The sequence below is a fragment of the Rhizophagus irregularis genome, chromosome 19 (genome assembly GCF_026210795.1).
Source record: "Rhizophagus irregularis chromosome 19, complete sequence".
Lineage (NCBI taxonomy): Eukaryota > Fungi > Glomeromycota > Glomeromycetes > Glomerales > Glomeraceae > Rhizophagus > Rhizophagus irregularis.
This window is the reverse complement of record NC_089447.1, coordinates 1,415,501-1,442,643: the sequence shown is the minus strand read 5'-3', so window position 1 is coordinate 1,442,643 and position 27,143 is coordinate 1,415,501. Positions and strand designations below refer to the sequence as shown.

The 27,143-nt window shown below is 28.0% G+C and overlaps 8 protein-coding genes across 10 annotated transcripts; 4 read left to right on the top strand and 4 right to left on the bottom strand.

The window, feature by feature from the left end:
- Positions 1–6,397: 6,397 nt before the first annotated feature.
- On the bottom strand, positions 6,398–7,486 carry OCT59_010854 (uncharacterized protein). The gene has a single exon (XM_066136148.1). It carries the CDS (start codon positions 7,412–7,414, stop codon positions 6,836–6,838), a length of 579 nt encoding a protein of 192 aa, XP_066000805.1. The 5' UTR covers positions 7,415–7,486; the 3' UTR covers positions 6,398–6,835.
- A 701-nt stretch (positions 7,487–8,187) lies between these two features.
- On the bottom strand, positions 8,188–8,887 carry OCT59_010853 (uncharacterized protein). The gene is made up of 2 exons (XM_025316460.2): positions 8,646–8,887; positions 8,188–8,569 (listed from the first exon to the last, which is right to left on the bottom strand). The coding sequence occupies exons 1-2, from the start codon at positions 8,759–8,761 to the stop codon at positions 8,446–8,448; spliced, it is 240 nt and encodes a 79-aa protein (XP_025180354.1). The 5' UTR covers positions 8,762–8,887; the 3' UTR covers positions 8,188–8,445.
- A 618-nt stretch (positions 8,888–9,505) lies between these two features.
- Positions 9,506–10,798, top strand: OCT59_010852 (ribosomal 40S subunit protein S18B). Its single transcript, XM_066136147.1, has 5 exons — positions 9,506–9,553; positions 9,690–9,754; positions 9,852–9,953; positions 10,053–10,345; positions 10,552–10,798. Exons 1-5 carry the CDS (start codon positions 9,551–9,553, stop codon positions 10,554–10,556), a joined length of 468 nt encoding a protein of 155 aa, XP_066000804.1. The 5' UTR covers positions 9,506–9,550; the 3' UTR covers positions 10,557–10,798.
- On the bottom strand, positions 10,646–13,411 carry OCT59_010851 (uncharacterized protein). 3 transcript variants are annotated; one of them, XM_066136145.1, is made up of 3 exons: positions 13,314–13,411; positions 13,278–13,284; positions 10,646–13,202 (listed from the first exon to the last, which is right to left on the bottom strand). In XM_066136145.1, the coding sequence occupies exon 3, from the start codon at positions 12,837–12,839 to the stop codon at positions 11,016–11,018; it is 1,824 nt and encodes a 607-aa protein (XP_066000802.1). In that variant the 5' UTR covers positions 12,840–13,202; positions 13,278–13,284; positions 13,314–13,411; the 3' UTR covers positions 10,646–11,015. The 3 variants fall into 3 exon arrangements, with proteins under 3 accessions (XP_066000802.1, XP_025180356.1, XP_066000803.1); XM_025310635.2 differs by lacking the exon at positions 13,278–13,284 and having other exon boundaries at positions 10,646–13,208; XM_066136146.1 differs by lacking the exon at positions 13,314–13,411 and having other exon boundaries at positions 10,646–13,044; positions 13,254–13,290.
- A 341-nt stretch (positions 13,412–13,752) lies between these two features.
- On the top strand, positions 13,753–14,639 carry OCT59_010850 (uncharacterized protein; the record flags this gene model as incomplete). The annotated part of the gene is made up of 3 exons (XM_025310636.2): positions 13,753–13,870; positions 13,957–14,127; positions 14,206–14,639. The coding sequence occupies 3 exons, from the start codon at positions 13,753–13,755 to the stop codon at positions 14,334–14,336; spliced, it is 420 nt and encodes a 139-aa protein (XP_025180357.1). The 3' UTR covers positions 14,337–14,639.
- Positions 14,640–15,583: 944 nt separating this feature from the next.
- Positions 15,584–19,731, top strand: OCT59_010849 (T-complex protein 1 subunit zeta; the record flags this gene model as incomplete). The annotated part of the gene is made up of 17 exons (XM_025316462.2): positions 15,584–15,604; positions 15,778–15,856; positions 15,924–15,995; positions 16,063–16,229; positions 16,292–16,478; positions 16,550–16,573; positions 16,647–16,791; positions 16,882–17,055; positions 17,509–17,535; positions 17,618–17,758; positions 17,819–17,882; positions 17,962–18,156; positions 18,219–18,547; positions 18,627–18,869; positions 18,954–19,386; positions 19,449–19,567; positions 19,644–19,731. The coding sequence occupies 17 exons, from the start codon at positions 15,584–15,586 to the stop codon at positions 19,729–19,731; spliced, it is 2,508 nt and encodes an 835-aa protein (XP_025180359.2).
- Positions 19,732–19,802: 71 nt separating this feature from the next.
- Positions 19,803–21,047, bottom strand: OCT59_010848 (uncharacterized protein). The gene is made up of 3 exons (XM_025310637.2): positions 20,842–21,047; positions 20,344–20,769; positions 19,803–20,270 (listed from the first exon to the last, which is right to left on the bottom strand). Exons 1-3 carry the CDS (start codon positions 20,938–20,940, stop codon positions 20,085–20,087), a joined length of 711 nt encoding a protein of 236 aa, XP_025180360.1. The 5' UTR covers positions 20,941–21,047; the 3' UTR covers positions 19,803–20,084.
- A 1,064-nt stretch (positions 21,048–22,111) lies between these two features.
- Positions 22,112–27,141, top strand: OCT59_010847 (uncharacterized protein; the record flags this gene model as incomplete). Its single annotated transcript, XM_066136144.1, has 23 exons — positions 22,112–22,237; positions 22,343–22,502; positions 22,619–22,987; positions 23,053–23,273; positions 23,339–23,516; positions 23,583–23,777; positions 23,867–23,993; positions 24,055–24,184; positions 24,254–24,284; positions 24,362–24,543; positions 24,633–24,797; positions 24,881–25,118; positions 25,189–25,275; positions 25,341–25,359; positions 25,443–25,579; positions 25,647–25,828; positions 25,890–25,959; positions 26,027–26,145; positions 26,213–26,297; positions 26,377–26,537; positions 26,609–26,752; positions 26,826–26,980; positions 27,063–27,141. 23 exons carry the CDS (start codon positions 22,112–22,114, stop codon positions 27,139–27,141), a joined length of 3,360 nt encoding a protein of 1,119 aa, XP_066000801.1.
- Between the last annotated feature and the right edge of the window lie 2 nt (positions 27,142–27,143).

Below are 27,143 nucleotides of genomic sequence, written 5' to 3'. Positions count from 1 at the left end.
TTAATTTAGTAAACTTTATTTCCAATATTTCATTAAAAAAAAGAATGTTAAAGCAGAAACATGATAAACTTCTTTTAACTTTACATAATTTTAAAACTGAATTGTTTTTATCTTATGTGGATATGAAATTTGAGGCGGCACTTATAAACTCTTCAATTAGTTGATACAAATTTGCATCATACATATAGGTTGATTTGTCTACCTTTAATTAAAATATTAATTTTATTACATTTTTATTATACAAAATACTATATAATATACAGTAAATTGGAAATGAGTATTAAAAAATTTTTATTTAATGTTATTATACTATAATTTGGTAAATATTTCTTTTAAATTAATATAATTCTTAGCACTTACTATATATATTAAAAATTTATATTTCAACTTAAAACGTAAATATCTCCAGATCTAGTGATCTGATTGGCAAGCTCTTTTTTCGTTCATATAAACCAGATCAAAGGCTTTCCAAAGAGCCTAAATTTATAAAAAATGGATCAGTAGATCCCAAGATATTTGCATTTAAGCATGTTAAAAAGTTCATACCTCAACTTTAAACGTAAATATCTCCGGATCTAATGATTCAATTGGTGAGCTCTTTTTTTGCCTATAAAGTCCAGAACAAGGACTTTCTAACGAGCCTAAAATTATAGAAAACGGATCAGTGAATCTTGATATATTTGCATTTAAAGATGGTAATACAAACTCTGACATAAAATAATTATTTTTATTGTTTGAAAATATTTATTATGATACCATCTTTTATATAATATTTTTATTATACTTTTATAAACATTTATAGCTACTAAGGCTATATAAATTTTTATTTTACTTTATATTTTATTAAAATATACTTACTTTTTAATAATATATGTTAAAAATTCCATATATATGAGAATTGGGTTTTTTCACAGCTCTTTTACATTTAATAATTTAAGTTTCACAAATGTAAATTTTTGTTCAACTTATTATTTAGTCAAGTGATCATCAATCAGATGATTTTTTGGTATTACAAAACAATTTTGAATAACAAAAATTGTGAAAATCAATCAATAACTCTTTTTAATGCAGAGTAGACAAATCAACCCATATAATATGATTGAAGAAGAAAATGGTATACTTTCAAAAGTTCACCTACATCTCGATGATTTTATCACAATTTATGAAGAAGATCATGAAGAATCTTATGCAATAATCAAAGGTATCTTTCAACATAAAGGTAAGGGGAGTGACACATATTACGTCATATTCATTTTACTATGAATTCTACCCCTCCTCCCTTGTCAGATTTAATAACCAATTAAATTTTAATTATACAATTTATATTAATAGAATAAGTATAACGTCAGATTTTAATTATCCTTCTCCTCCCTCTAATAATTACGTCATATGTATCACTTCCCTAATAATAACAAATATTATGTATTTATTGTTGTAGATTGGTTTAAAGATACTATAGTTGAACATTCAGTATTAAAATGTCCACTTTACCATCTTCAAGCAACAGGAGATAAATGGAGACGTATTTTTCCAATTACTGTAATAGATAATGTTCAAAAAGTACACTTTATTCATAATTGTAATTCAGAAAGGTACTAACTATCAAATCATGATACTACAAATAGAATTTGGATAAAAAAAAATTTTTATTTTACAGCTATATAATTATATTAATTATATAAATATAATAAAATAATTATTTTAATTTGTATCGTATAAAATTTTGGTTAAAATTAACCAATAAAATCATATGCATGATGTAATAATAAATTAAAATTAACCAATTAAAATCACTTTAATTACATGCATGTGATATCTAAAAATAGCTAAAATTCGCGTTTATTAATGAGATTTTTTTGTTTATTTTCAAAAATACACTTTTCTTTTGTCTTTTATATTAACACTTTACGGTATTTTAGTTCGTCTCTTCTTTTTTCTTTTTAAAATATACTTTAATTATCTCTTTATAATATTAACAATACTTTATTAGTTTATATATTCAACATAGTAAGATACCCACATACAAAAAGCAAGAATAAAAGCAAAAATAAAGAAAAGAAAATGTACCCGCCACTCACATACGAAAGAAAAGAATAAAAGAAAGGAAAAATGTACCCACTACCCACATACAAAAGAGAGAAAAGCTGCTTTTAAATAAATAGTGGAGCTGTTAAGCAAGGTATGAAAATAGGATATATGCGTATTTTTCATATTTTTTTTATAATATGTTGTATTAGGACCCCAGATATCTCCAAAAAAAGTCATAAGTCACACTTTCGGCAGATTGGCCCATTTTTCAGGGTTCAAAAAATCGTTTTTTGTAAATATCTCGGCATCCAGTGATTCAATTTTGATTAATTTTTTTTTAAATTGTAAAGCTAAATAAGGGCTACAAAATAAAAAAAATCCATTAAAATTGAATCACTGGATGCTGAGATATTTACAAAAAACGATTTTTTGAGTTTCAGCAAAAAGGGGTATTTTTGGCCAAAAGTCCATTATAACCTTTATATTAGATATCCGGGGTCCTGTTATATTTGAGTCTTTTTTTGTTAGACTGTGGTATAAATGTGAATATATTTTTCAACGGCCATGTATCTATTGCTTGTTAAATATATTTGCAATTTTTTTTGTAATATTTGCTTTAGCCTGGAAGAAAATGTTGTAAAATAGGGCTGGATATTTATGGCATTTTCCGCCTTCCAATTACTTTGTCCGAAGGTAGTCTGACAATTTGTCATTATCCATTAGTCGTAGCAACCAGCATTTTTTTACAATATTATGATTTTAAGAAACAAACCACTTTCAAAAAAATTTAAAGAAAGAACTAACTTAAAAATATTATCATTTTTATTATTCTTTATAAAATCCCAGAATTACCTGCTCTAACTATTATCCCAAGGTTTTGTATTAAATTTTAAATATATTTTACAAAGAGTACATTTTATTAATCATGATTGTTTTATATATATATATATAGTATATATTTTTTAAAATTGAAAATGACATATCCATCTACTCACATACGAAAAAAAAAGAATAAAAAAGAAAAGAAAAGAATAAAAAAAAGGAAAAAAAGAAACGTACTCCACTCACCTATAATAATCCACTAATAAAAAATTATTATTATTAATGTATAATAAATAATAAACATATATTACAATAAAAATATTTTTGTGATGTTAATTCAGTGTTAATATAATATTATTACGATGTAGTTATGATATTAAATAAATGTAAAACATTTTTGTAATATTAATTCGATATTAATATGATATTATTATGATATAGTTACGATATTAAATAAAGTGTCAAATATTTTGTAATATTAATTCAATGTTAATACAACATCACTACAATGTGGTTATGATAATATCAAATAGATGTAAAATATTTTTGCAATATTAATTCGATATTATCGCTGTTTTCAAATTAGTGCGACCCTCTTACATGTCACCTCCTAAAGAAATCGGTTTTCGCAAATGTGGAAAACTCAGAATTTTTCTGAATAACTTTATAGAAAAGGTCTGATTGCTAGTGATTTCTGGAGGAAATCTCAGGAAATTTTCAATTATTTAAATAGTTTACTTATAAGTGAGTGATAAAACTTTATATAACGTAAACACTTTTTTATAAGCAAACTACTTTTATAACTGAGAATTTCGCAAGATTTCCTCTGGAAATCACTAATAATTGACCCTTTTCTATGTAATTATTCAGGAAAATTCTGGGATTTCGCAAATTTTTGGAAATCGATTTCCTTAGGAGGTGATACGTGGGGTCGCACTAATTTGAAAACGGCAATAATATAATATCACTATAATGTGATTACAATATCAAATAAAATGTCAAATATTTTGTAATATTAATTCAATGTTAATATGACATTACTATGATGTGGTTACGATATCAAATAGATGTAAAATATTTTTGCAATATTAATTCGATGTTAATATGATATTACTACGATATGATTACGATATCAAATAAAATGTCAAATATTTTGTAATATTAATTCAATGTTAATACGACATCACTACGATGTGGTTACTGGTTACGATATCAAATAAATGTAAAATATTTTTGCAATATTAATTCGATGTTAATATGATATCACTATAATGTGGTTACAATATCAAATAAAATGTCAAATATTTTGTAATATTAATTCAATGTTAATACAATATCACTACGACATGGTTACGATATCAAATAAATGTCAAATATTTTTGTAATATTAATTTAATTTAATACGATATTACTACGATGTGATTACATGATAATATTTACATTGCATAATGATCGCAGCGATATCGGCATATCACAGAGATATCGAACTAATCAATGTCGAATAAATACAGTTACGACTAACTTAACGATGTCGAATCTATTTTTTATCAAAATATCGTAATAATATCATAATGATATCATTGCAATATCTAATCAATATTGATTGTAAACTCCAAGTTTCAGCAAAGTTAGTAATAACGTCTATTTCTTCTAGTGTTTTATCATTTTCTGCATCATTATTTTCAGTATTTGGAATTAACGCAGCTAAAATATCTTCATTTGATAATTAGACCGCACCAATTCAATTTTTCATTTAACATAACCCCCTCCCCCTGTTTTTGGATTTTTTATGTAAAAAAAATACATGTAATTTAGGCCGGAATTAGACAAATCTTTAAGTCTTGGCCAAAATTATTATCCAAAATTTTTGCTCACTCTTTTGGTCAAAATTTTGGCCAAAATTAATGGTAATTCTGGCCATGTATTGTATTTTATGTATTATTTTTTGTCCCCCCCTCCCTAGATTGGGACCTCCTATGTTATATTAAACAAAGAATTGGCTTGGAGCAGTCTTAGTATTCTATTGGTATTTCATTATTAATATAAATAAAATTTTCAGCTGTAATGATCTTTTAAATTTGCAAACAATAAACTTTTTCTTTTCTTTGTTTTTTCTGCTTCTTTTTCTTTACCTTTTCTACTTGGCGGCATTTTAAGAACAATGAAAAAAAAAGTTGTATTACGATAAATTGATTAAAAAAAAGGAAATATATTACCAAAATGATTTTATAATGATTTACATATATAATTAATTATATCATGTGATTTTCTTATAACGAATATAAATTTATATTACAAGTTTTATATCAAACTTTTAAAAACTTTACTATATCTAATATCAAGATTTTATTAGTGACTTTACTATAATGAATAAAATTTATTATTGATTGGATTGGGAGAATAAAAAAAGTTTACTATAAGCAAAATTTACTATAACAAACTTTACTATAACAAGCTTTGACTGTACTAATATTAGCATAGTTATTTAGTTCTTTACTTAGATATATTATTAACATTATTCTAATAAATTTGTAAATGTACTGCGGTTATTAAAAAAAAAACAATAATTACAATATTAGTATGGTGATTGTTACCTTTAAATCACACTAATATTGTATGACTTCAAACTATAAGAATCCAGATAGAATTGAATAAACTATCAGATTTTATTTTATTAAAAAAAATTAAATTGCTTTCTTATTAGAAGGATTACCTGTATATTAGTTTCTGCAACCTGAATTCTGAAAAATTATAAAAAATAAGAAAAATTCCAATTGGTAACCTTAGATATTCTTGCATTAATGACTATTATATCACTATTTTTAAAAACCATTTTTTCAAATTCTAAATAATTCAGAATGCAAGAATTTTAAAGTTATTAACAATAAAAAGGGTAATAATATATATATAAATTTCTAGATATGTCTTTATTTAGGAGAATAAAATATATATATGATACCATATTGCAATTACAACTACTCAAACTTATAATGAAAGAAGAATAATGGCTAAACTATTAATTCAAAGGCTGAATAAAATCTTGAAGGATGAACTGAAAAAAATATCTGTTGGCAATAAAAAGGCTACTTTCAGAAAAAACAAAAAAATACCAAAAAGTAAATAAATGCCAAATTTAAAAATTTATGATAATATCTGATATAGAGTATAGATTATTGGTTTTACTTTCTAAAAAACCAAAAAAGTTATAAATTTAATAATATGAATAATTTGCTACGATTGAGCTTGGGTATTGGATCGTATTGATTGAAATAATTTTTTTCATACTTCCTTAAAACAACTAAATAAAAGTTTTCCGCTAATTGTACCTGATTCACAATTTTGTCTCAATCTGAACTCTGGATGGCAAGAAAATTGAGAAAATAATACTAAAAGAACGTTAGCTAAGAGTACATTATTTATTGACACAGAAGACGGCCATATCAAATAGTGAAAAATATATATTTTTTGTTCCTCTTTCAGAAAGTATTTTTGCTGGGATCTGTCTTTTTGAATTTACTATATCTAAATAAAAATAGTTTATTTTTTATTTATATTATAGGTATTAAAAATGCTTTATGGTAATTCTTGAAAAATATCGGGTTTTCCTATTCTTACCCGAAATACACAAGTTTAAAATGTTATACCGGACGTTTTATTGTTCTATATGAACATATATAGTAAGCCACGTAGGATGAACATCAAATTTCGTAATATTCATATTTTTTATGGTATAGCATTGTGAAAAAAAAAGAAAATCTTTGATTTAGCATGTTACGAAGTATTAAAAGAGTAATTTAACACATTTTTTTTTAATTACAAAAGCCACAGATTAGTAATTTAATTTAATAATTTAATAAGAAAAAAAAAATTACAGATTATAAATAAATAAACGGAAAATAGACCAGTAATTTTCCAAGTTCACACAGACTATAAGAATTTAGATATACATTGTGTAAAATTATAATGTATTTCCTATGGTAATCGTCTAGACTACGATTCCACGCTTTTGATCCTTACGTCCTCCGTCACGGTTACGTACAGGGTAATCAGAAGATTTTCTGTATCCTCGTTCAATAATGTCACGCTTTTGATCCTTACGTCCTCCGTCACGGTTACGTACAGGGTAATCAGATGATGTTCTGTATCCTCGTTCAATAATGTCACGCTTCTGATCCTTTCGTCCTCCGTCACGGTTACGTACAGGGTAATCAGATGATGTTCTGTATCCTCGTTCAATAATGTCACGCTTCTGATCCTTTCGTCCTCCGTCACGGTTACGTACAGGGTAATCAGATGATGTTCTGTATCCTCGTTCAATAATGTCACGCTTCTGATCCTTACGTCCTCCGTCACGGTTACGTACAGGGTAATCAGATGATGTTCTGTATTTTCTTCGTTCAATAATAATGCGTTCAAAAGAATTTTCGGTGGGATGTCGTTTATCAAGGTTAAGAACATGAGCAGAAGAAATTGATGTATCAGCATTAACCAGGAATGGACCGACCACTGCGGTCATCAAGAGAACACTTAAAAGAAATAAGTAATTAAGATACATTATTCTCATGTAAAGATGTTCAAGGGAAGTTAAAGAAAGAATAGAGTGGACAAAATAACAATTTAGGATGAATATAAAGGGGAAAAAAAAAATAAGACTGACGGGCAAATTTACTGTCTTTATATAACTTAACAAATAATATTAATGAATTAATATTTCACTGCACCAAACAATGTATATTTTTTTTTTTTAATTATGATACCATATTTGTAAATTATTTTATTATCTATGATCCAAGAATAGACTTTAACAATTTTAAAAGAATGTGATGCGCGTAATATAGAATTTTATTAATTTTATTATAATGTTATTATTCATACGGTTGTTTATATTAAATTTTCCCTTGTTTGCCTTCTTTTCGAAATGAAGAAAACTGCTTTTCAAGTCCAATTTTGGGAATTCTGATCAATTTAATTTGTTACAGTGAAACCTAAACACACTTTGTATTCCAATTTTAGGAAAAGAGCGACGATCTCAAAAACTTTTTGCATTGTAACTAAATAGTTCATTTACGATGGCGCAGCATTGAAACGTATACGATCACGCACACCATTGATCATTCATTATTGTCCATTATTTTTTTAGTTTTAATTATTTTTATAAACTCTAAAAATTCTTTTAACGATCCTCTCTTCAATTGGTACTTGAAATATTTTATAATCGACACGTTAAAAATGTTGCAAAATTTTGTTATACATATATGGTAGACGCACTTTATTGAAAAAAAAATGGCCATGCAACATTGTGACATTGTGACAATCACGTGGAATCAAATATGTTTTAACTGTTTTAACTCGTTTAATTGATAAGACTCAAGAGTTTACAAAAAAAAACAAGAAAAATAACAAGATAACAAAAGGAATATAAAAAAGGAAAGAAGGAACAAAAAAAAGAAAATATAATTCAAAAAGTTACGAAAAAAACTAAGAAATAAATCAAAAAAGTTCTACAAAACCCAAGAATTTTTCGGAAAGAGCAAGCAAAAGAATTAAAAAAAAAAAAATATTTTTAGAAATACGAGTGACATTTTTTTTAAAGATTCATTCTTGCTCTTGCTCTTCCGGTTGTCGTTTCTTTTCGCCAATAGTCGCCTCATGTTTAGGATCCAAAGATTCGCCAGTACGTTGTTCATGCAATTCGGCTAATTTCTCGGCTGCATGAAGACTAAAAATTAAAAGAATTCGAAACAAATGTTTATTAAAAAAAAAACTAACAAAAAAAAAAAAAATTTATACTTAACCGTCCTTCTTGAGTATTACTTGGATTATGAGCTGCTGCTTTGTAAGAGCGTTCAGAACGTGCCTCAGATGTATCAGCTATGATACGTTGAGCTTGGCTTTCAGAGTTATCGCTCATGGCTGTAGATTGAGTGTGATTGATTTTGATATTTGGTTTTTATATTTTTTTGGGTAACAGAAAAATTTATTGTTTTTTTTTGTATCGAAAAGAAGGTGGAAATGGCAATCTTTTATAGGAATTTTTTCTTTGTTGAAAGGCGTAATTGGATAAGAAAGCTAGAAACTTTTTAAGTAAAAAACTTTTAAAAAAAATTACGAACGTATGATTATATTTTAGCGCTAATTGCCGTGATCATCACGCGGAATAAAATCAATATTTCGTAATGTTTGTTGAAATCAATTTTCGATGTGATAAAGACGTAATAAACTGTTAAGAAAGGATTCGCGAGTTTGAAGAACTTTGATATTTAAATAAAAATGGTTTTAGGAACAATCGAAATTTTCGCGCGGAATAAATCAATATTTCGTAATATTTATTCTTATCTAAGATATGTGAGAGAAAGACGTAATAAACCTTAAGAAAGGAATCGCGAGTTTTTACTTATATTAACGCAATAATGACGAAATTTAGAATTAAAAGCTCAAGATTTGAAAGATTATTAATTTTTTTTTTATTTTAATGATATTTTTATCAGGGTATTTCGAAAAAATGCAGTAATTTACTCGCCGAGTAATTTAAATGATAATCGTTATCTCGTGAAATTATGTCACGTGACTGGCGATTATCTGTATTACAGTCTTACAAACATTTTTTTTTTCGATTGCACTATAAATTTACAATCCATAAAAATTTCGATTCTTCCTTTTCGCTTTTAACGATTCATCGTCAAGAAGTAAGCTACTCAATATGGTAAATGTCTCAGTAAATAACTTTTTGTTATAATGTTTATATTTTTGAATATATTTTTGTTAAAAGTGGCTAAATTAAATATATTAAATAATCATTAAATTTATTTAATCGTAATTTAATGATTAATCTTTTTTAGTCTCTCGTTGTACCAGATAAGAACCAATTTCAGCATATTCTTCGTTTGTTGAATACTAATGTTGAGTGAGTAAATTATTAATTTTTTTTTTAAAAAAAAAGTCCTATGATTCTTAACGATTCTATGGTTATGATTTAATTTCAACTTTGTTTTATTTTTTAGGGGCAAGACTAAAGTTATGTTTGCCTTGACTGCCATCAAAGGTGTCGGTCGTAGATATTCTAATCTTGTTTGCAAAAAAGCCGATATCGATTTGCGTAAGAGGTATTTTTCTAATCTCTTAGATTCATAGATTTTTATAAATTATCTTCATTCAAAAAAAAAGCAATTTTTTAATCGAGAAATATTCTCTCTTAAATAAAGAGCAGGCGAATTAACCAATGAAGAATTAGAAAGAATTGTAACAATTATTCAAAATCCAACACAATTCAAAATTCCAAATTGGTTTTTAAACAGACAAAAAGACATAGTTGATGGAAAATATTCTCAGATTTTAGCTAACGGGTTAGAATCTAAATTACGTGAAGATCTAGAAAGATTGAAGAAAATTAGAGCTCATCGTGGTTTAAGACATTATTGGGGTCTTAGAGTACGTGGACAACATACTAAAACTACTGGTAGACGTGGTAGAACTGTTGGTGTATCTAAAAAGAAAGGTTAGTTTTACAAAAATATATATATATATATATATATATATACAATACTTGGATGAGATGACTAAAAAATATATCTACCTTATCTACATTGGCTGAATGAATGATATTGTTGAATATTAACTATACTGATCCTAAAATGAACCAATCAACTTATTATTTATATCTCATATTATATCATTAACATATTATCTCTCTCTTTTCTATAGGTTAATCCACACAAAGTGAGACTTTTTTTCATTTACTATTATCAGTTCTTATTGAAAAGTAAATTTATTTTTTAAAAAAACATAAAAAAAATTTACATATAATAAAATTCAGAGTCTGATTTTATTTTATTTTTTAGAAAGAGCATGTTTTATTAAAATTAACATTAACTTCTGAATATCTCTTAAATTTATTGTCACCGCCGTAAAGAGAAATGAATAAAAAATTATAAATACTATTTTAAATTTAAATTACAAACTTTTGTTTATGACGATGATCTAGCTACTCATCCTTTTTTGAAAAATTATTTAATGTATCCGAGATATACATTTATGTGTTATCAATAAAATAAAAGTAAAAAGTAAAAGAAAAATTGAAGAGGAATTATATACAAATAAAAATAATTAACAGTTTCGTGTCTCCTTCAATTATAATTCAAACGAAAAAAATCGCTTTCTAATTGAAACTATTCCGAATGAGGCATAATTCTTCTTTTCTGCCGCATAGGAGAACGATGGTCGCTACTGACATGATCATTTAACTCTGGTATTGTATTAAAACTTTTTCCGCATCCATTATGACAACATTTAAAATGTGAACTCTCATTAAAAGACAAAATTTCAGGATCATTAAATTGAGGTTGGAAAATATTAAACATCGGTAATGGCTGATTATTGGAATCATTTGAGACGTTATTTATCCATGACTGCTCATTTAAACTAGGAGCGGTATCAGTGCTATCAATCTCCGCATGAGGTGATGATTGTGGATCTGAATCATCAGACCGTTGGTTATTCTGAGAATTTACTTTATGAGGTCCACGATATTTATCTGCGTCCTTCCTGTGGACATTTTTTTGATGATACTGTAAACCATTAGCCGAAACATAATTGTTTTTACAACCGGCAACTGGACATTTGAACGGTTTTACAGTTGTATCATGAGCTCCTTCTTCAGTATCATATTTATGGCCTGATGATCCCTTGGCATTATCAATATGATATTGAAGTCCATTAATATTTTTGTACTTTTTAGAACACCCCGCCAACGCGCATCGAAATGGTTTATCGGCATTATTCGTCGGATGAGCCGCTTTCATGTGATAATATAAGCCATTAGCACTTGGAAAGCTTACTTCACATCCTGTTACGCCACACCCATAAGCTTTGACGTTTGTTTCAACCTCGGTTTCTTGTGATGGTTGAGATTGAGGTTGAGAATTTCCTTGATCATCCAAAATATCCAAATTCATTTGATTATTCGAAACTGAAGTACTTGGTGATGATAACAAGGATGCGATAGTGGGACCGCTTGAGGAAGTTGAAGGTAAATGTGTCATAGTATCAGGTGTATTATTTTCTATGCTTGGGGGCGCAATTGATGATGGAATTGACGATGTAGAATTGTTCGTTAAATTTGACGATAAATTTGATGGTAACAATTTCAGTAAACTTGTTGCGGAAACATTATTATTAGATTTTGATGGATAATTTGAAACATAATTTGAAGATAAATTAGATTTTGAGCTCAAGTTGGGTTGTAAGTTTGATTGTAAATTTGATTGTAAATTAGGTTGTAAATTTGATTGCAAATTTGCAGATAAATTTGGAGATGCGTTATTTAATGTTAAGCGTTGTTGCTGCAAATTCGAATGAATATGTGACTGTTGTAAATTTACATTCTGACGTGACATAATTGAAGACGAACGTGACTGTACATGAGGTTGTGTATTAGACTGTTGTTGCACATTTGATTGCATATTATTAGTCGTCAAATTGGACTGTGCATTTGATTGTAAATTTGGTTGTAGTACATTTTGAGGCGTCGAGTGTAATGTTGTCGATAAAGAAGAGGTTGATGTATGAGGTGAAGAAGAAGAGTTCGTCGTAGTTATATCATTAGGAGTTATGATAATCATATCCATTGAAGGATCTTTCTGTGCTTTCTTAAGTCTTTGAATTTTTCTCCACCTATTTCGACAATGTAGTCCTGGACGTCCTTGAAAAAATTGAGCAATTTGTTGCCATTGACTTCCAAATTCTGAATATTTTTGCATTAATAAAGCATCTTCCTGATCTGTCCACTCTGTATGATCAATATCAGGATCTAGACATTCTTTCCACCTTTTAGCGCATTGATCATCTGTACGACCTGGAATAGACTCGGCAACTTTACACCAAACCCTATTATGTTTTTCAACAGCTTTTCTTAATAAATCGTCTTCTTCTTCAGTCCACGGGCCTTTGCGTAAATTTGGATCCAGCGAATGAAACCAACGTTTTCTACACATTTTGTTCGTTCTACCGGGGACACATGCAGCAATTTTTGTCCATCTTTCTGACCTGTCACCATAAAGTTGAACAGCAAGACGAAGTAAATTATCTTCATCTGCAGTCCATGCTGTTTTATCAGTTTTAATTTTGTATTTAGGTCTAGAAGGGCGGGGTCTAGTTTGAGGAGTGGGTGGTAACGGTATTGGGCCTGCAGGGGCAATTCTTGGAAGAATAGGAGGTAATGTATTAGTTAAAGTGCTAGCGGTATTGGTATTGTTGTTTCGATTATGGGTTACGTCTTGTTGATACGCATTTATAAAATTTGGTGGAGGCAACGCAGGTCGGTGTAAAAGAAAAGAGTCTTGTGGTTGAGTATTATTGTTATACTATAGAAGAATAAAATATTAAATTTACAAATATTTTTATTTTACCTATTATTCTTTAGCATATTTAATATTTATACTTCATAAAAAAATAAAAAAAAAGCTTACCATGAAGATAAAAAAAAATTTTTTTTTTATTCCTTGGTCGTCTACAAAACGCGCAGTGAACTTTTCCAGTGTACTCGAGAAAAGTTAAATAAAAAAAAAAATATTTTTTAAATTTTTTTTTTATTTTTGAGAAACTTCTTTTAAAGTCATACAATAAAAAAGGATTCTTCAAATCAGATATTCCAGTCTACTATAATAATATTTGTCATAAACAGCCAAAGGACTCAGGATTGTCTCAGGACTGACATTTTTAGTTATAGTTAGTTCATTTAATATCAATACAACTGTAGATCTCAGTTCGAGAAATTTCCTTTTAAAGACAAGACATGAAAGTGAGTTCTAAGCCACTACGAGTGTAACATGTAACGGCTTTTGTGATACCATTAATGAATTACTGCGTCGCATATAAGAATTTGTAAAAATATTTAGAATACAACAAATGACAAAATCGTTATTAGAGTTCTTTTCCAGTCCACCTAGTAGTGGTAATAACCCGATTTGGCCTTCACTTTATTGGCCTCCATTCTCGTATAAAATAATACTTAATAATGCACCAGGTTCGTTTACTATTTAGGACAACTGACAATTTTTATAAAACGACTTCTTAACTAAACGAAAAATTACAAAATTTATAACAATTTAGAAATATGGTTATTTACAGTATTGTGGACTATAATATTTTTTACCGTGATATACGGTTTAGCTGGAATATGGGCTTGGTTTGTATTTCATAAATATAGATGGTCATTCTTGGTTCCAATTGGGTTTGTTACTGTCGCATTATTAACTGGTTTCGTGAGCGGAACTACTGTCGGTTTGTAATTCTTATTCTTTATTTATTCTTTTTTTTTGATTTTGTAATCGAGACTGATTTTGCTGATTAATCTCATAGGGTTAGTATTAGCAGCTATTTACACATTTGGTTCTTTTAAAATATCAGTTTGGATTCCATTTTTATGGGGTTTAATACAAGCATTGATTCTTCTTATGGGGTGTTATTCAACCATCACAACTGTTCTATAAGTGTATCGTATTCATTAATGCAAGTAAAATATTCTTTATTTGTAATTTTTTCCCAGATTTATATTCTTCGTTAATTAAATGAAAGTGTATATCATCACATTATCTATGAGACAAACCAGAGTACCAGACCGTGAAATATTATGATATACGATCTTTAGTTTGAATTATAAATTATGTAATTTTATATAAATGGCAAATCTGTAAAAAATGAGTTCAATATGCCCCCTTTTCTATTTATTTAAATCCTTTTGCTTTTTTGAAATTAAATCAATAAATTGAACAATTTTTTTTTGCTTGCTTATCAAGTTTCCTTCAGGGTTATTAAATCAGCACATTTTCTATTGATAAATCATAATTTAAAAATTATGCCACATAATATGATTCTCCTCATAGAGTCAATGGTTGGTTAGTAGTTTTTCTAGGTTGGTACTTGCTGCTGCCTAAAGCGTTTTCTTTCCCAAGGCTCCAACTCAAGTTATTATTTAGTTTCATTAAAAGTTTAAACAAGTTCTTGCTTCCTGTCTTTATTTATTCAAATAATTTTTGAATCTAACCATGCGTAAAATCTCTCTTAAAAATACTTATTGACGCGTCATAATGAAATTCGAATAATCAGGTAGTAGACTAGTAGTCAAACTCTTTAAGTTGCCTTTTTTATGAGCAAGATCGAAGTGATTCGTTCTCTGTCCATAAAAAGCAATCTAAAGAAGCTCCCTTAAATAAGGTCTAGATTCTAGAGAAGAATATACTATCTAGTGAATTCCTATCCTCAAGTTGATAATGAGGAGGAAGTTGTTTTTACTTTTATGAAGAACGTTAATTTAGATTTTATAACTCAGAAAAGGTAATTCGAGCATAGAAGTTTTTTTTTTTTTATTAAGTATAATTGTTTGAATGATATTTACAATGGAAGAATTTACCGGCTCAATGGATATTTTTTCTCTTTAGGATTTAAAGATATAAACTAAAGGAATTTGATCTTATAATGATTTTATGTTAATTTACAAGTTATAATTTTGTGTATTTTAAAAAATATATATAAAATAAAGAGCATGATCACCCCTTTCGTCATCATCATCATCGCCAGTCTTCTTTGATCTTTCTTATTAATATTGTTCTCATAAAAATTTCTCAAGTTTGCAACTATTAGGCCTCTATTGTGTGTTGAATCTGAAGAAAATCGTGCCCGAAAACTGCGCGATTCTTTCTTATCTATAATTTATGTCACTTATTGGTACAAAGTTGACATGCTGACCCACATATATAAAGTATATATTTTTGACCATTATTCTCATTATTCTTAGTTATTTTAACGCATTCACATTAATTGAGGAGACGCGTGATTTAGGTTATGTTGCACAAGATGCAACGTCAAGCTTATAAATATGAATTTGTTATTTGAAAACTCAAAAAATTGTAAAATTTTATTTTTATTATCTAGGAAGTAAAGATGCCCGGTCCAACTATCAGTACAAGCCGTTTAGAGAATAATTTAATGTATCTAGACGATTATTTAGATAGTAAGTATTATTTTATTCTCTTTTAGGCCATAAAATTTTTATTAAACTTTTACTCTCCATTTATAAGCACTAGAGTCTCTACCCGCAGAATTGCAGCGCAATTTAACATTAATGCGCCAACTCGACGCTAATACACAAGGTATGTTTTATTCTTCTGTAAAATTATCTGCTAGTTTTCCTTAACTAAAATTTTTATATTATTTCAGATGCAATAGACGGTGTTGCTATACAAGCTACTAACTTGTTGGATAACCTACCTGATCTTAGTCGAGAAGAAAAAGTGGAACAACTTAAAAAGCTTGGAAGTTTGTTAACTGACAGTTTAAAAAATGGAGAAGAGAGAGTTTCCTTGGCCACTTCAACATACGATACTGTACGTGATTTATTTTTGCTGCGCAAGCTTAGTTTAAAGAATAACTCATAAAATTGTATTAGGTTGATCGTCATATTAGAAGACTCGATGATGATCTTCAAAAATTTGAAGACGAACAAATGACAGGCCCGGGTAGAATTAGCCCAACAGCTGCTGCCAATGTTGCTCGCGATCAAGAGGTAACTCGCAAACAAAATCAGAAGAATGAAAAAGAAAAGAAAGAAAGCAAAGAAAAAAGGGCACAACAAAGTGAGGAAACAAGAAGTGATTTACTTTACCCTCTTTTATTATATATGCTGACAATTTATTTTATTTTGTAGATAACGAAACATCAAATCATAAAAGTAAAGTTCACTTTGTAACTTGTTAGCTTAATAAAAGAATAAGATAAATTAACACCTTCCATTCTCTGTATAGAGCGTAAGACCAACAAAGACACTGCTACTCCGCCGCCAGCGGCATCTCGGAATCATGGGGAGAAAGAACGGGAAAAACCAAACAAAAGAAAGAAGGAAAATAGTAAAAATAGCAAAACTAAAGCAACAGTAACAACAGAGAAAACGTATGTTATATACATATGACAAAGTTATATCAATTTTTGGATCTATTTAACTTGATTAAAAATGGTATACTTTTTTGACATAATTACTAGAAATGATGATACACAAGCTGCTGCAGATATGCCTATTGATCCTAACGAACCTGTTTATTGTTATTGTCAACAAGTCAGTTGGGGCGAAATGGTCGCTTGTGATAATAATGAATGTGAAATCGAATGGTTTCACTATCCCTGTGTTAGTCTCAAAGCTCAGCCGAAAGGCAAATGGTATTGTCCTGATTGTACAGAAAAACTTAAAATACGCAGAAGATAATTGTCTTGATTGCGGCTAAAAATAAATTGAGGACAACGAATTCTTTGTGAATTTATATTTAATACTACTTTGTTAATCCCTGCTAATAATATCCAAAATAAGTATATCGATATCTTATGTCACTTAACACTTTAAATATTTAAATTTTTGCTCTTGAAAATTCAGATTTATCTTGTTTTGGTATCATTTAAAATAAAATAAAGGTGTTTTCTTCGAAAAAAAATGTACAAATGTGGATCCAGAATTAATCTAGAAAGTTTCCATAATTGATATATTTCGTCATACTTTACCATAGTACATTGATCTCCATAAATTCATCAAGATCTTTCGACATTTCATCCATTGAGCTACTTATATTTCGTCGCGTTTTTTTGAGTTCACTGTTCACTGTTCACGAGCCTTAAAAGTGATACTAGCGATACTTTTGTTGAGATGTAAATATTTTTTGACATTTGATTAAAATAATATTTTTATATTTCTTAAAAAATTATACAAAACTTCTTTTATATTTGATAGGGCTTCTTCTGCCATACAACTTATCAACCCCAAGTCAGAAGTTGCTCGAAGAGGTCAAGCCCTTCAGCTTAATATAACTGCAGCAGTTGGCTTGCAAGATGTGTTAAAATCTAATCTTGGACCGAAGGGAACTATTAAAATGTAAGAATTATTTTATTTTAATTTTGACTTCAAAATTAATAATAAATATTACTTATATAGGTTGGTTGACGGTGCAGGTAGCATCAAGATTACTAAAGATGGTAAAGTTCTATTGAGTGAAATGGTAATTATTATTGATATTTTTTGTAGTAGTGATTTTTTTTTTGGTGGCATTTATGATTTCTAATTCGGATTGATTCAAGCAAATTCAAAATCCAACTGCGGCAATGATTGCTCGCGCTGCTACAGCGCAAGATGAAATCACTGGTGATGGCACGACGTCTATTGTTTTGTTGGTTGGCGAATTAATGAAACAAGCTGAAAGGTATATTTCTGAAGGATTACACCCTCGAATTGTTACTGAAGGGTTCGATTTAGCAAGAAAAGAATCATTAGAGGTATATATTTTTTATTCTGCAATCTGTCAATAATAATCTAATTTGAAACAACATATTTATAGTTCTTGGATAAATATAAAATTGAAAAACAAATTGATCGGGAAATACTTGTTAGTGTTGCCCGTACTTCTTTACGTACCAAAGTCCATACTGCACTTGCAGACAAGCTGACTGATGCTGTAGTTGATGCAGTAATGTCAATTAAACGAGATGATGAGCCAATTGATTTACACATGGTAGAAATTATGAAAATGCAGCATAAGACCGCTTCCGATTCTCGATTAATTCGTGGTTTAGTGTTAGATCATGGTGCTCGTCATCCTGATATGCCTAAGCGTGTAGAGGATGCTTATATATTAACATTGAATGTATCTCTTGAGTATGAAAAAAGGTAAAACAACCGATTCACAAAAACTTCTCTGATGTTTATATTATAAAAATTTTAATATTTTTTAATATTGTTATTATAGCGAAATCAATTCTGGATTTTTTTATTCTTCTGCTGAACAGCGGGAGAAACTTGTAGAATCTGAAAGAAAGTTTACGGATGAAAAAGTGAGAAAAATTGTGGAATTTAAAAAACAAGTATGTGGAGATACCAAAAAGGGATTTGTTGTCATTAACCAAAAAGGCATTGATCCATTATCATTGGACATTCTTTGTAAGAATGGCATTCTTGCATTGAGGCGTGCAAAGAGAAGGAATATGGAAAGGTATGATTAAAAGAATAACTTCGTTATATATAGTCTGAGATATAGATATAAATATGTGCATATATTTGACGAAAATTATTTTAGATTACAACTTGTTTGTGGAGGAATAGCACAAAATTCTGTGGATGATTTGACTCCAGAAGCCCTTGGATATGCGGGGCTTATTTATGAACACGTTCTTGGAGAAGAAAAATATACATTTGTTGAAGAAGTTAAAGATCCAAAATCTGTTACTATTTTAATTAAAGGACCTAATGCTCATACAATCACGCAGATTAATGATGCTGTCCGGGATGGATTACGTGCAGTAAAGAATGCAATTGAAGATAAAAGTGTAGTACCTGGAGCAGGAGCATTTCAGGTTGCACTTTCAATTCATTTGACTAAATTTAAAGATTCAGTTAAAGGAAGAGCAAAAATGGGTGTTCAGGCATTTGCGGATGCAATGTTGATAATTCCTAAAGTTTTATCACAAAATGGGGGATTCGATGCCCAAGATACTATTGTTGCTTTACAGGTAAGTTTAATAATAATTTATTTTGAATAATTGAATCTTTTCAAATATTTGTTTTTTTTTAGGAAGAATTTGCGGCAGGGCATACTGTAGGAGTTGATTTAAATACGGGAGGAACGTTTGATCCAGTTTTGGAAGGTATTTTCGATAACTATCGGGTTGTTCGTAACATGTTACATTCATGGTAAGATATGTTAATATTAGTAGTTTTAATAATATACTTCCGATAATAATGATGATAATTATAATTTTATTTTTAGTTCTGTAATTGCAAGCAACTTTTTATTAGTTGATGAAATTATGAGAGCAGGAAGATCAAGTTTAAAGAACGATAATATAGGAAATTAAATATAGTTAAATTTAATGAATTTCTTTTTTTTTTCAAAAAAAATAAAATAAAATAATAATTAAATAAATAAAAAGAAATGCTAAAAATAAAATTAACAAATTTATTTCATTATTGTCATTGTGTTATTATTTACATGAATATATTTTAAAAGACAATTTTCAGTGTCTTTGTTTTTCTTGTTGCGTTCTAATTACTATATAACAATCCTAGAAACCCTAAAACCCATACTGAATTTAATTATTTAACTATGTAACCATCAGAAAAAAGTTGGTTCATTGATTAATAAAGATTGTCTCTGAAATGAAAATGCAGTAATAAATTAAATTGTTCATAAATATAAATTAATTATAATTTATCTAAACGAAGAAGAACTAAAGCGTTCTGGTGGAGGAGATAGTAATGTTGTTGAAGAAGAGGCCATCCATGTTGCACGACGAGACCGTGGTTTGGATTGTAAAATACTTTTTGCGAATTCCAGTCTGTCGGAATCAGTTTGAAATCGATGTATTTCTTGTAAACTAGACCTCTTTTGACCAGTCTAAGAATAAAATTGGAGAAAATAATAAATAAAAAGGAACACATCATCATCAATACTTTAAGAAATAATTTACCTTATATTTTTCATATTGAAATATACCATGAAGACGTGACCGAGTTTGATCAAAAGTTTCACGATTAACTTTATCCATAAATGTTCTTGAAGGAGATGTAGTTTCTGGTAATATTGGTACATCTTTGTGATTTTCTATGTTGAATACTTTTGTATTGTTAGAGGAATTTGAAGAGTGAGAACAACGATTGGAGGTAGAAGGAAACTTGTGTGGCATTTTTTTATGATTAAAATCCGATTTTCTATCATTAGATGAGGAAAAATCCTTTGGCGACATTCCACAAGCTTGCATTTTTCGGGTAGTTATTTCATCCAAAGCTTTACGCAGATAATTTTGAAAAAAAGTGCCAGCACTCGCGAGAAATAAATTAACTTTAATATCACATTCAGGATGTTCCAATAAAAGTTCATAAAGCTCTTGAATACCCTAAAGATAAAGAAAAAAGATCAGTCTTTGTTTAATAAATATAAAAAGAATTTTAGTTTTATTAAAACGTACTTCTTGTGCCTTATCTAATTGGCCAATTTTGTTAAAAATTAAAGTGAGCTTTGTATTAAGGTCCCGTTCAGTTATAAAAGACGTTTTAAAGGAAACCATGGTTTGTTTAAAATAAAATTAATAAAGAAATAAGACAGAAAGAAAAATAAGAATAATGAAACAAAAAATTAAATAAAAGAAAATAATGTGCATAAAAAGTAAATTATGGAGCTAAATTGTTGGTGCGAATTTACGTTACTTTATATAAAAAGCACATAAGAGATGTTACACACATAAAAACGATACATGTATATAAAATGATTATTGTATGATAAAATCATTTGTGGTAAATTATTACATAAAAAGCATAAAAGTAGAATTTATATTCTGTGGCGATTTCAAATTGTCGATCTGTTTTCTCCTGTTTTGGACCTTCTATCTATTCATTTAAATATTCATTGTTCTGTGGCAAAAGGAAAATCACATGATATATAAAGTATTTCATTTGCATCAAACAAGTTTAAGTACCTGAAATGCTAATTTAGTTCTAGTAAATAAAAATTATGTATGTATAAGTGAAAGAATGAACAGAGAATTTTTTACATGTACAGCGAACGCCGTACGCCTTATTGTTTGTGCCGCAGCAATTAGTCATACAAACATCTTTCAATTTTCTTCAAAGATTGATTGTGAATTTTTTAAAGTCGACAAAATACACAAAATACGTATTGTTTGATTCTAGCATTATAAGATTGTTCTTTAAAGTGATTAGATTCATAAAATTCAAATTCTGTCAAAAATAAAATAAAATACAAAATAAAGCCAATTAAAGTAAAATGATTTGCATAAATGACCCGCCAGAATTTAAAGTTTAACCGCCTGTTTTGATAGGAGGAATTAAAGAAACGATGATGTGATAATTTTTTTTTTAATAATAAAGTTTGAATAAACCCTATTTTGGGCCGATAAAGTTCTCAATTTTTTTGTGTTTGAGAAATAATGATGCGAAAAAGAAGGGAGATTTCTATCTTTTCTACCTTATAGTCTCGCTACAAGCTGCAAGTTCAACATGATTCAACGACGATCGATCTTTTTTTTTTTATCAACGGGTTTTCAATTTTTATGTTCCGTGTTTAGATATAGAATTACTAATGTGGGATTGCAACGTAAGCAAATATTTAAACTTTAAAAAAAAAAAATTCAAAACTTGTTTCATCTTGAGAATCTATAAAAAAAAAAGATTAACCTGTCTAAAAATAAGTAAAACAAAGATATCACGCAAAAAAAAATCATGAATTCAACTCAAAATATATTTTCGGTATTAAAGTTACTTTCAGATTGCTATTATAATAACTCTTCAATATTGATGAGTAATCAAAATCACCTTGAAAATAGGCTTCTTGTTGTCCTAAAAGAGGTAAATCACTCTGATCATTGTTTCAATTGTGGGTTTATTGTCAACTTTTTTTTATTCTGATATTCCCTGATATTGTTTTTTCCGTTTCATTCATCTTTTAACAAGACATTTTCTTTGGATTATGAGCCACAATGGTACAATCAGATTAAACAAGTTATTATATCTTCTGAAAATGAGATATGTTTAAAAATGAATGCGCCACATGATAAAATAAATTTGCAGATTTTTCTAGATTTATTCAAAAATATGTGTAGAATTCTCGGAGGTACATGTGATTTCATAATTTTCTTTTCAATTATGGAAATTTCTTAAAATTAAATTATTAGTTAAACTTTATTTAGAAGTTATTATTTAGTATTAACATTTATTCTAATTTACTAGATAAAATTAAATTATGCTCTCATTCATCATCCTTATCACAACATTCCAAATGCGGCAATTCGATTATGGGCTCTGAAAAAAATATCGAAACACAATGTCCATTTTCTTCGATTTTAAAGATTTTTACATTTATAATTAATTGTCAATTAGATATTCTCCTTTCTAGTCGATCGCCATCATCTGAATTTCATAAATTAATTTCAACAATTGATCAATTTGTGTGTAAAGAATTATTCGGTCAAGATATTTTACTAGAACATCAACAACAACAGCAAAAAACGGATAAAAACTGTACAATTTGGTGGATTTCTTGGTTTTACGAAAGTTCTTGGAATAATGACTTACTTTCTAATGGAAATTTGCACCATTGTAAGTTTATTTTAGAGACGTTGTATATTTTTCACGTGACGTTAATTTCCTTCTTATTTAAAAAGTGTTTGACATTACGGACATTGTTATCGATATTCTTGGAAGATATATTCCTAAACTTAATAAAGAAGCAGAAATAAGCTTGATTTCAAAAGAAAATGAACAACAGAAAGATGATTCGCGAGAAATTAGAAAAAATTATTATGTCCTATTGAGCGAATTGTTCGTAAAAATGATACAAATTACTATTCGATCTTTGGATGAAGTCTTAATTCCCATTATTATGGTATTAAAAAAAAAATAATTTGATCTATCTTATTAGATCATTTTGATTTTAAAATTATTTTATAGGTTCATGTTGAGTCGATGAAACAAAGTGGTCTTGCCGAAAATGCTGATATAAATATTATAGCGTTGAAAATATTGATAAAGTTGTTTGAAATACCATCAATTTCTCAAATCATAGTAGAAAATACACAATTACGTGAACAAGTTGAAAATTGGAAAAAATCATATGCCTGCAAATTAGGTAATTTAAATATTTATAGCGATAATTTCATTCTTTCTAATTAATAGTTATTTTACTTGATTCTAGTGAAAAGTGGAATTATCAGAATTGTACTGGAACAAAAATTTACGACAAAATTTACAAACTGCAATTTTGAAGTATTTGACTCATTTATTATTGTTATCATACGCATTTTAGCCGGTTTCCAAAGCGAATATCGTCACGTGATAAATAAGAAAGGAAATATTATTCCTCATAATATAGCATTCGCGAATTTACCGCGTAAGTTTATGTAAAAAGTAATACGTGACTTAAATGCATTATTTATTTATTATTATTTTATAATTTAATATTTTATATTATTTAATAAGCAAACATTTCGAATATTCTTTCAATTCTTGCAAATGATTCAACAAGAGAAACGATCCAATTGAAGCAACAATTAGATAGAACGTCTCTTGCTATTCTTTTCGTATCTGTCACGTGTGGTGACCAAATGTAAGAGAATACGAATCATCTTTCAACAAATTAATTGCTTGTAATAACATATATAACATAGAATGAAAGATTCGGATAATGAGTTGTCAGCGTCATTAATTTATCAAACTTTAACGAAATTTATAACGAAATATCTTTCTTTGGATTTTCTTTACGGGATTTCTATGATTCATTTTTTATATTTATTTATCGTAAGTCGGAATTATTAGTAAATTTCTCATGAAAACAAAAAATATTAATAAAAATCTTTAAATTTTTAGACATTTGAAGCTGGAAGTAATAATTTGTCTGGTACAATATTATAATTTACTGATACTGTATTATATAGTATTACATATTTTTATTAATATCTATACGTATATATGTAGAATTCAAACCATATACATATTCAAAAATTTTATCTGGACTTCAAGCGACCTTTACAATACGAGAAAATGAAACAATTTCGTTTATTGAACAATTATTTTTTTCTTACGATTATGTTTTTATGCCATGGATTTGGAGGGTTGTTGAGGGAAGTTGGAATTTAAAAGGATTTGTGGCTAGCCTAGTAAGTAAAATTTAGAATCAAAATAATTTGACAAGTAATTGTATATGTTGCCATAGAAATAACAAAATTGTTTCTTCATCTGCATAAAGATGAACAGATGGTTATTTTTTCGATTTCAAACTTATTATCAGTTAGACATTGACACCATGATTCATCGTGAAATACGTGTAAATATAAAAAAAGATTTCGAACGAGAATTTATTAAAGTAGGAAAGCTTTTATTTAAAAATACTTTCGCTGCGAAAATCTTATTGGTAAGTGATTTATTCTAAAAAAATTGCACAATAGTAATTATAATTTTTTTAATAAACTTATTTGTATATTTTTCATTGAAAAGATGACATTCTCAAATTTGGGATTGCACAATGATGATAACGGAAAAATTGGAATTACGCGATTATTTATGATAATAACTTCGATCTTTTTTTGTATTGTTATTTCTCATTATAATCAATTTGATTATGTGCAGAGTTTGGAAGAGGAAAAAGTTTTGATGACAAATGTATCAAAATTTTGGATAGAAATGATAAAATTAATAGTTGCGCCTAACATTATCGAAAATACTCCTACTGACTGTACGTTTGCAATCACGTGACATTATTTTTTTCGCGGGTATTAATAAAATTGTTCTTTTTTTTTTTGTAGGGTGGCCGATTGTCAATATCATTGTATTGACCTTGGGATATCATTTTGATAGCGCAATTTTGAGTGGAACGATAAATTTAGCTGGAGGTATGATAATTATTATATTATTATATGATATAACACGTGATTTATAAATTTCATTTATTTTCTAGTCTTGGATCATACGCTTAAGTACGTATATCATTTTTCGATTCATTGGATCAAATCCATTTAATGTTTAACTTAACCTGAATTATTATATATTATATATAAAGAATATTACAGGATATCAATAAAACTGATGAAATAAATATAAATAATCCCGAAAAAAGTGAGAAATCGGCGCGTCTTATGATGATATCTCATTTTCTAATGATATTTTCTTGTATGAAAAATGAAACTGGTAAAACTGGTATGCATTATAATGAATATAACTTGAATAATATATAGTATATGTATTTATACATATTATCTACAAGTTGCACAAGAGATAAAACAACATCCAATTTTACTTTCTACTCTTCGACAATGGACTTTTAATAAAGAAAATATTAATATGGTAGAAATAGCCGGGAACGACACAATTTATAATGAAGTTAAATCTTCAATTATTGGATTATTGTCTTTAACAATTTCTACAGACTTGAATGATCAACAACAGGTTAGTGTAATGGTTGTTTATAGTAAGGAAAAAGGTTCATTTATTGTACCTATTTCAATAGGTGTTTCCTACAATATATGAACTTGAAGCAATTGTAGATGAGTTTAAAAGAGAACCATCGTTGTTAGCCGGTAAGTTACGTTTATAATGAATTTTCGTTTACGGCAACCCTATTTCTAAAAATTTTTACTCTTTTAGGGCATCTATGCACAATTGTTTCATCTGGATCATTGTCTATGACGGGAGAATTTAAACAAAAAATGCGATTGATGTTTATTAATATATGGAGTATGTTGCGAGATTTTATTGTTTCAGAGGTAAATCATATTTGCAATTTTGGTCGTATTTTTCTTAATTTTGAGAACTTTTTAAAATTATTTTTAGATTGATAATCATTTTACGTGGCTTATGCTTTCTCCTGTTACAAATGCATTTGAAATAATGATCGAACAATGTGATGCTAATTTAAGCAAGTATTAAATTTAAATTTCTGGTTATTTATTATGTTCTTAAATCTTCAATTAATGAGTTGTTAATTTTTTTATAAGGTAATTATTTAGCAGAAAACAGATGGAATTGTTATATGTTAAAAACTATAATACAATACGTTATATTCCATTGCCAGAAGGTAGATCATATTTGTAAAAATTGTTCGCATGTTATATTTCATCAACAACTTTTACGTGGACTTGTTCGTATGACTAAATATGTATGTATATAATTATTTTTATTATATTTTTATCGTGTATTTAATAAGTTTTGGTTTTTTTATCCTTCTAGTTTGTCACAATAAAAGCTTCATGGATAAAATTAATTTTCACAGAGAATATTATAAAATTTTTTATTTCTTTGATTAAAAATATTATTGAAGAACAAAAGATTGATTTCATATTTTTAGAAACCTTATTACGAATGTTATACCAGGTAAAATTAAACTAATCAAATTATTCTTTTTTAAACTTTTACCTTATATTTTTATAAATAATTTGCATTTAAGCTTCATGAAAATTCTTTACTTTCTGACTCTCAACGAATTAAAATTCACGCGTTAATACATCCCATATACGAAGAATCACGAATGTCTAGCATAATGAAAACTTCGATTCATCAAAATACGATAATACCATTCGATCATATATTTATTATGGTCAGGTAAAGAGCTTTACAAGTTATGAGAAAACTTAATTTGGATAAAAATTAATTAATTGAAATAACAAACTTTTTTTTTCTAAAGGCCTTATCCAAATTATCAATTCAAATTATTTTCTTTGGGAAAAGAAAATAGAATCGACGAAGACTTGGAAAGATTTTGAAT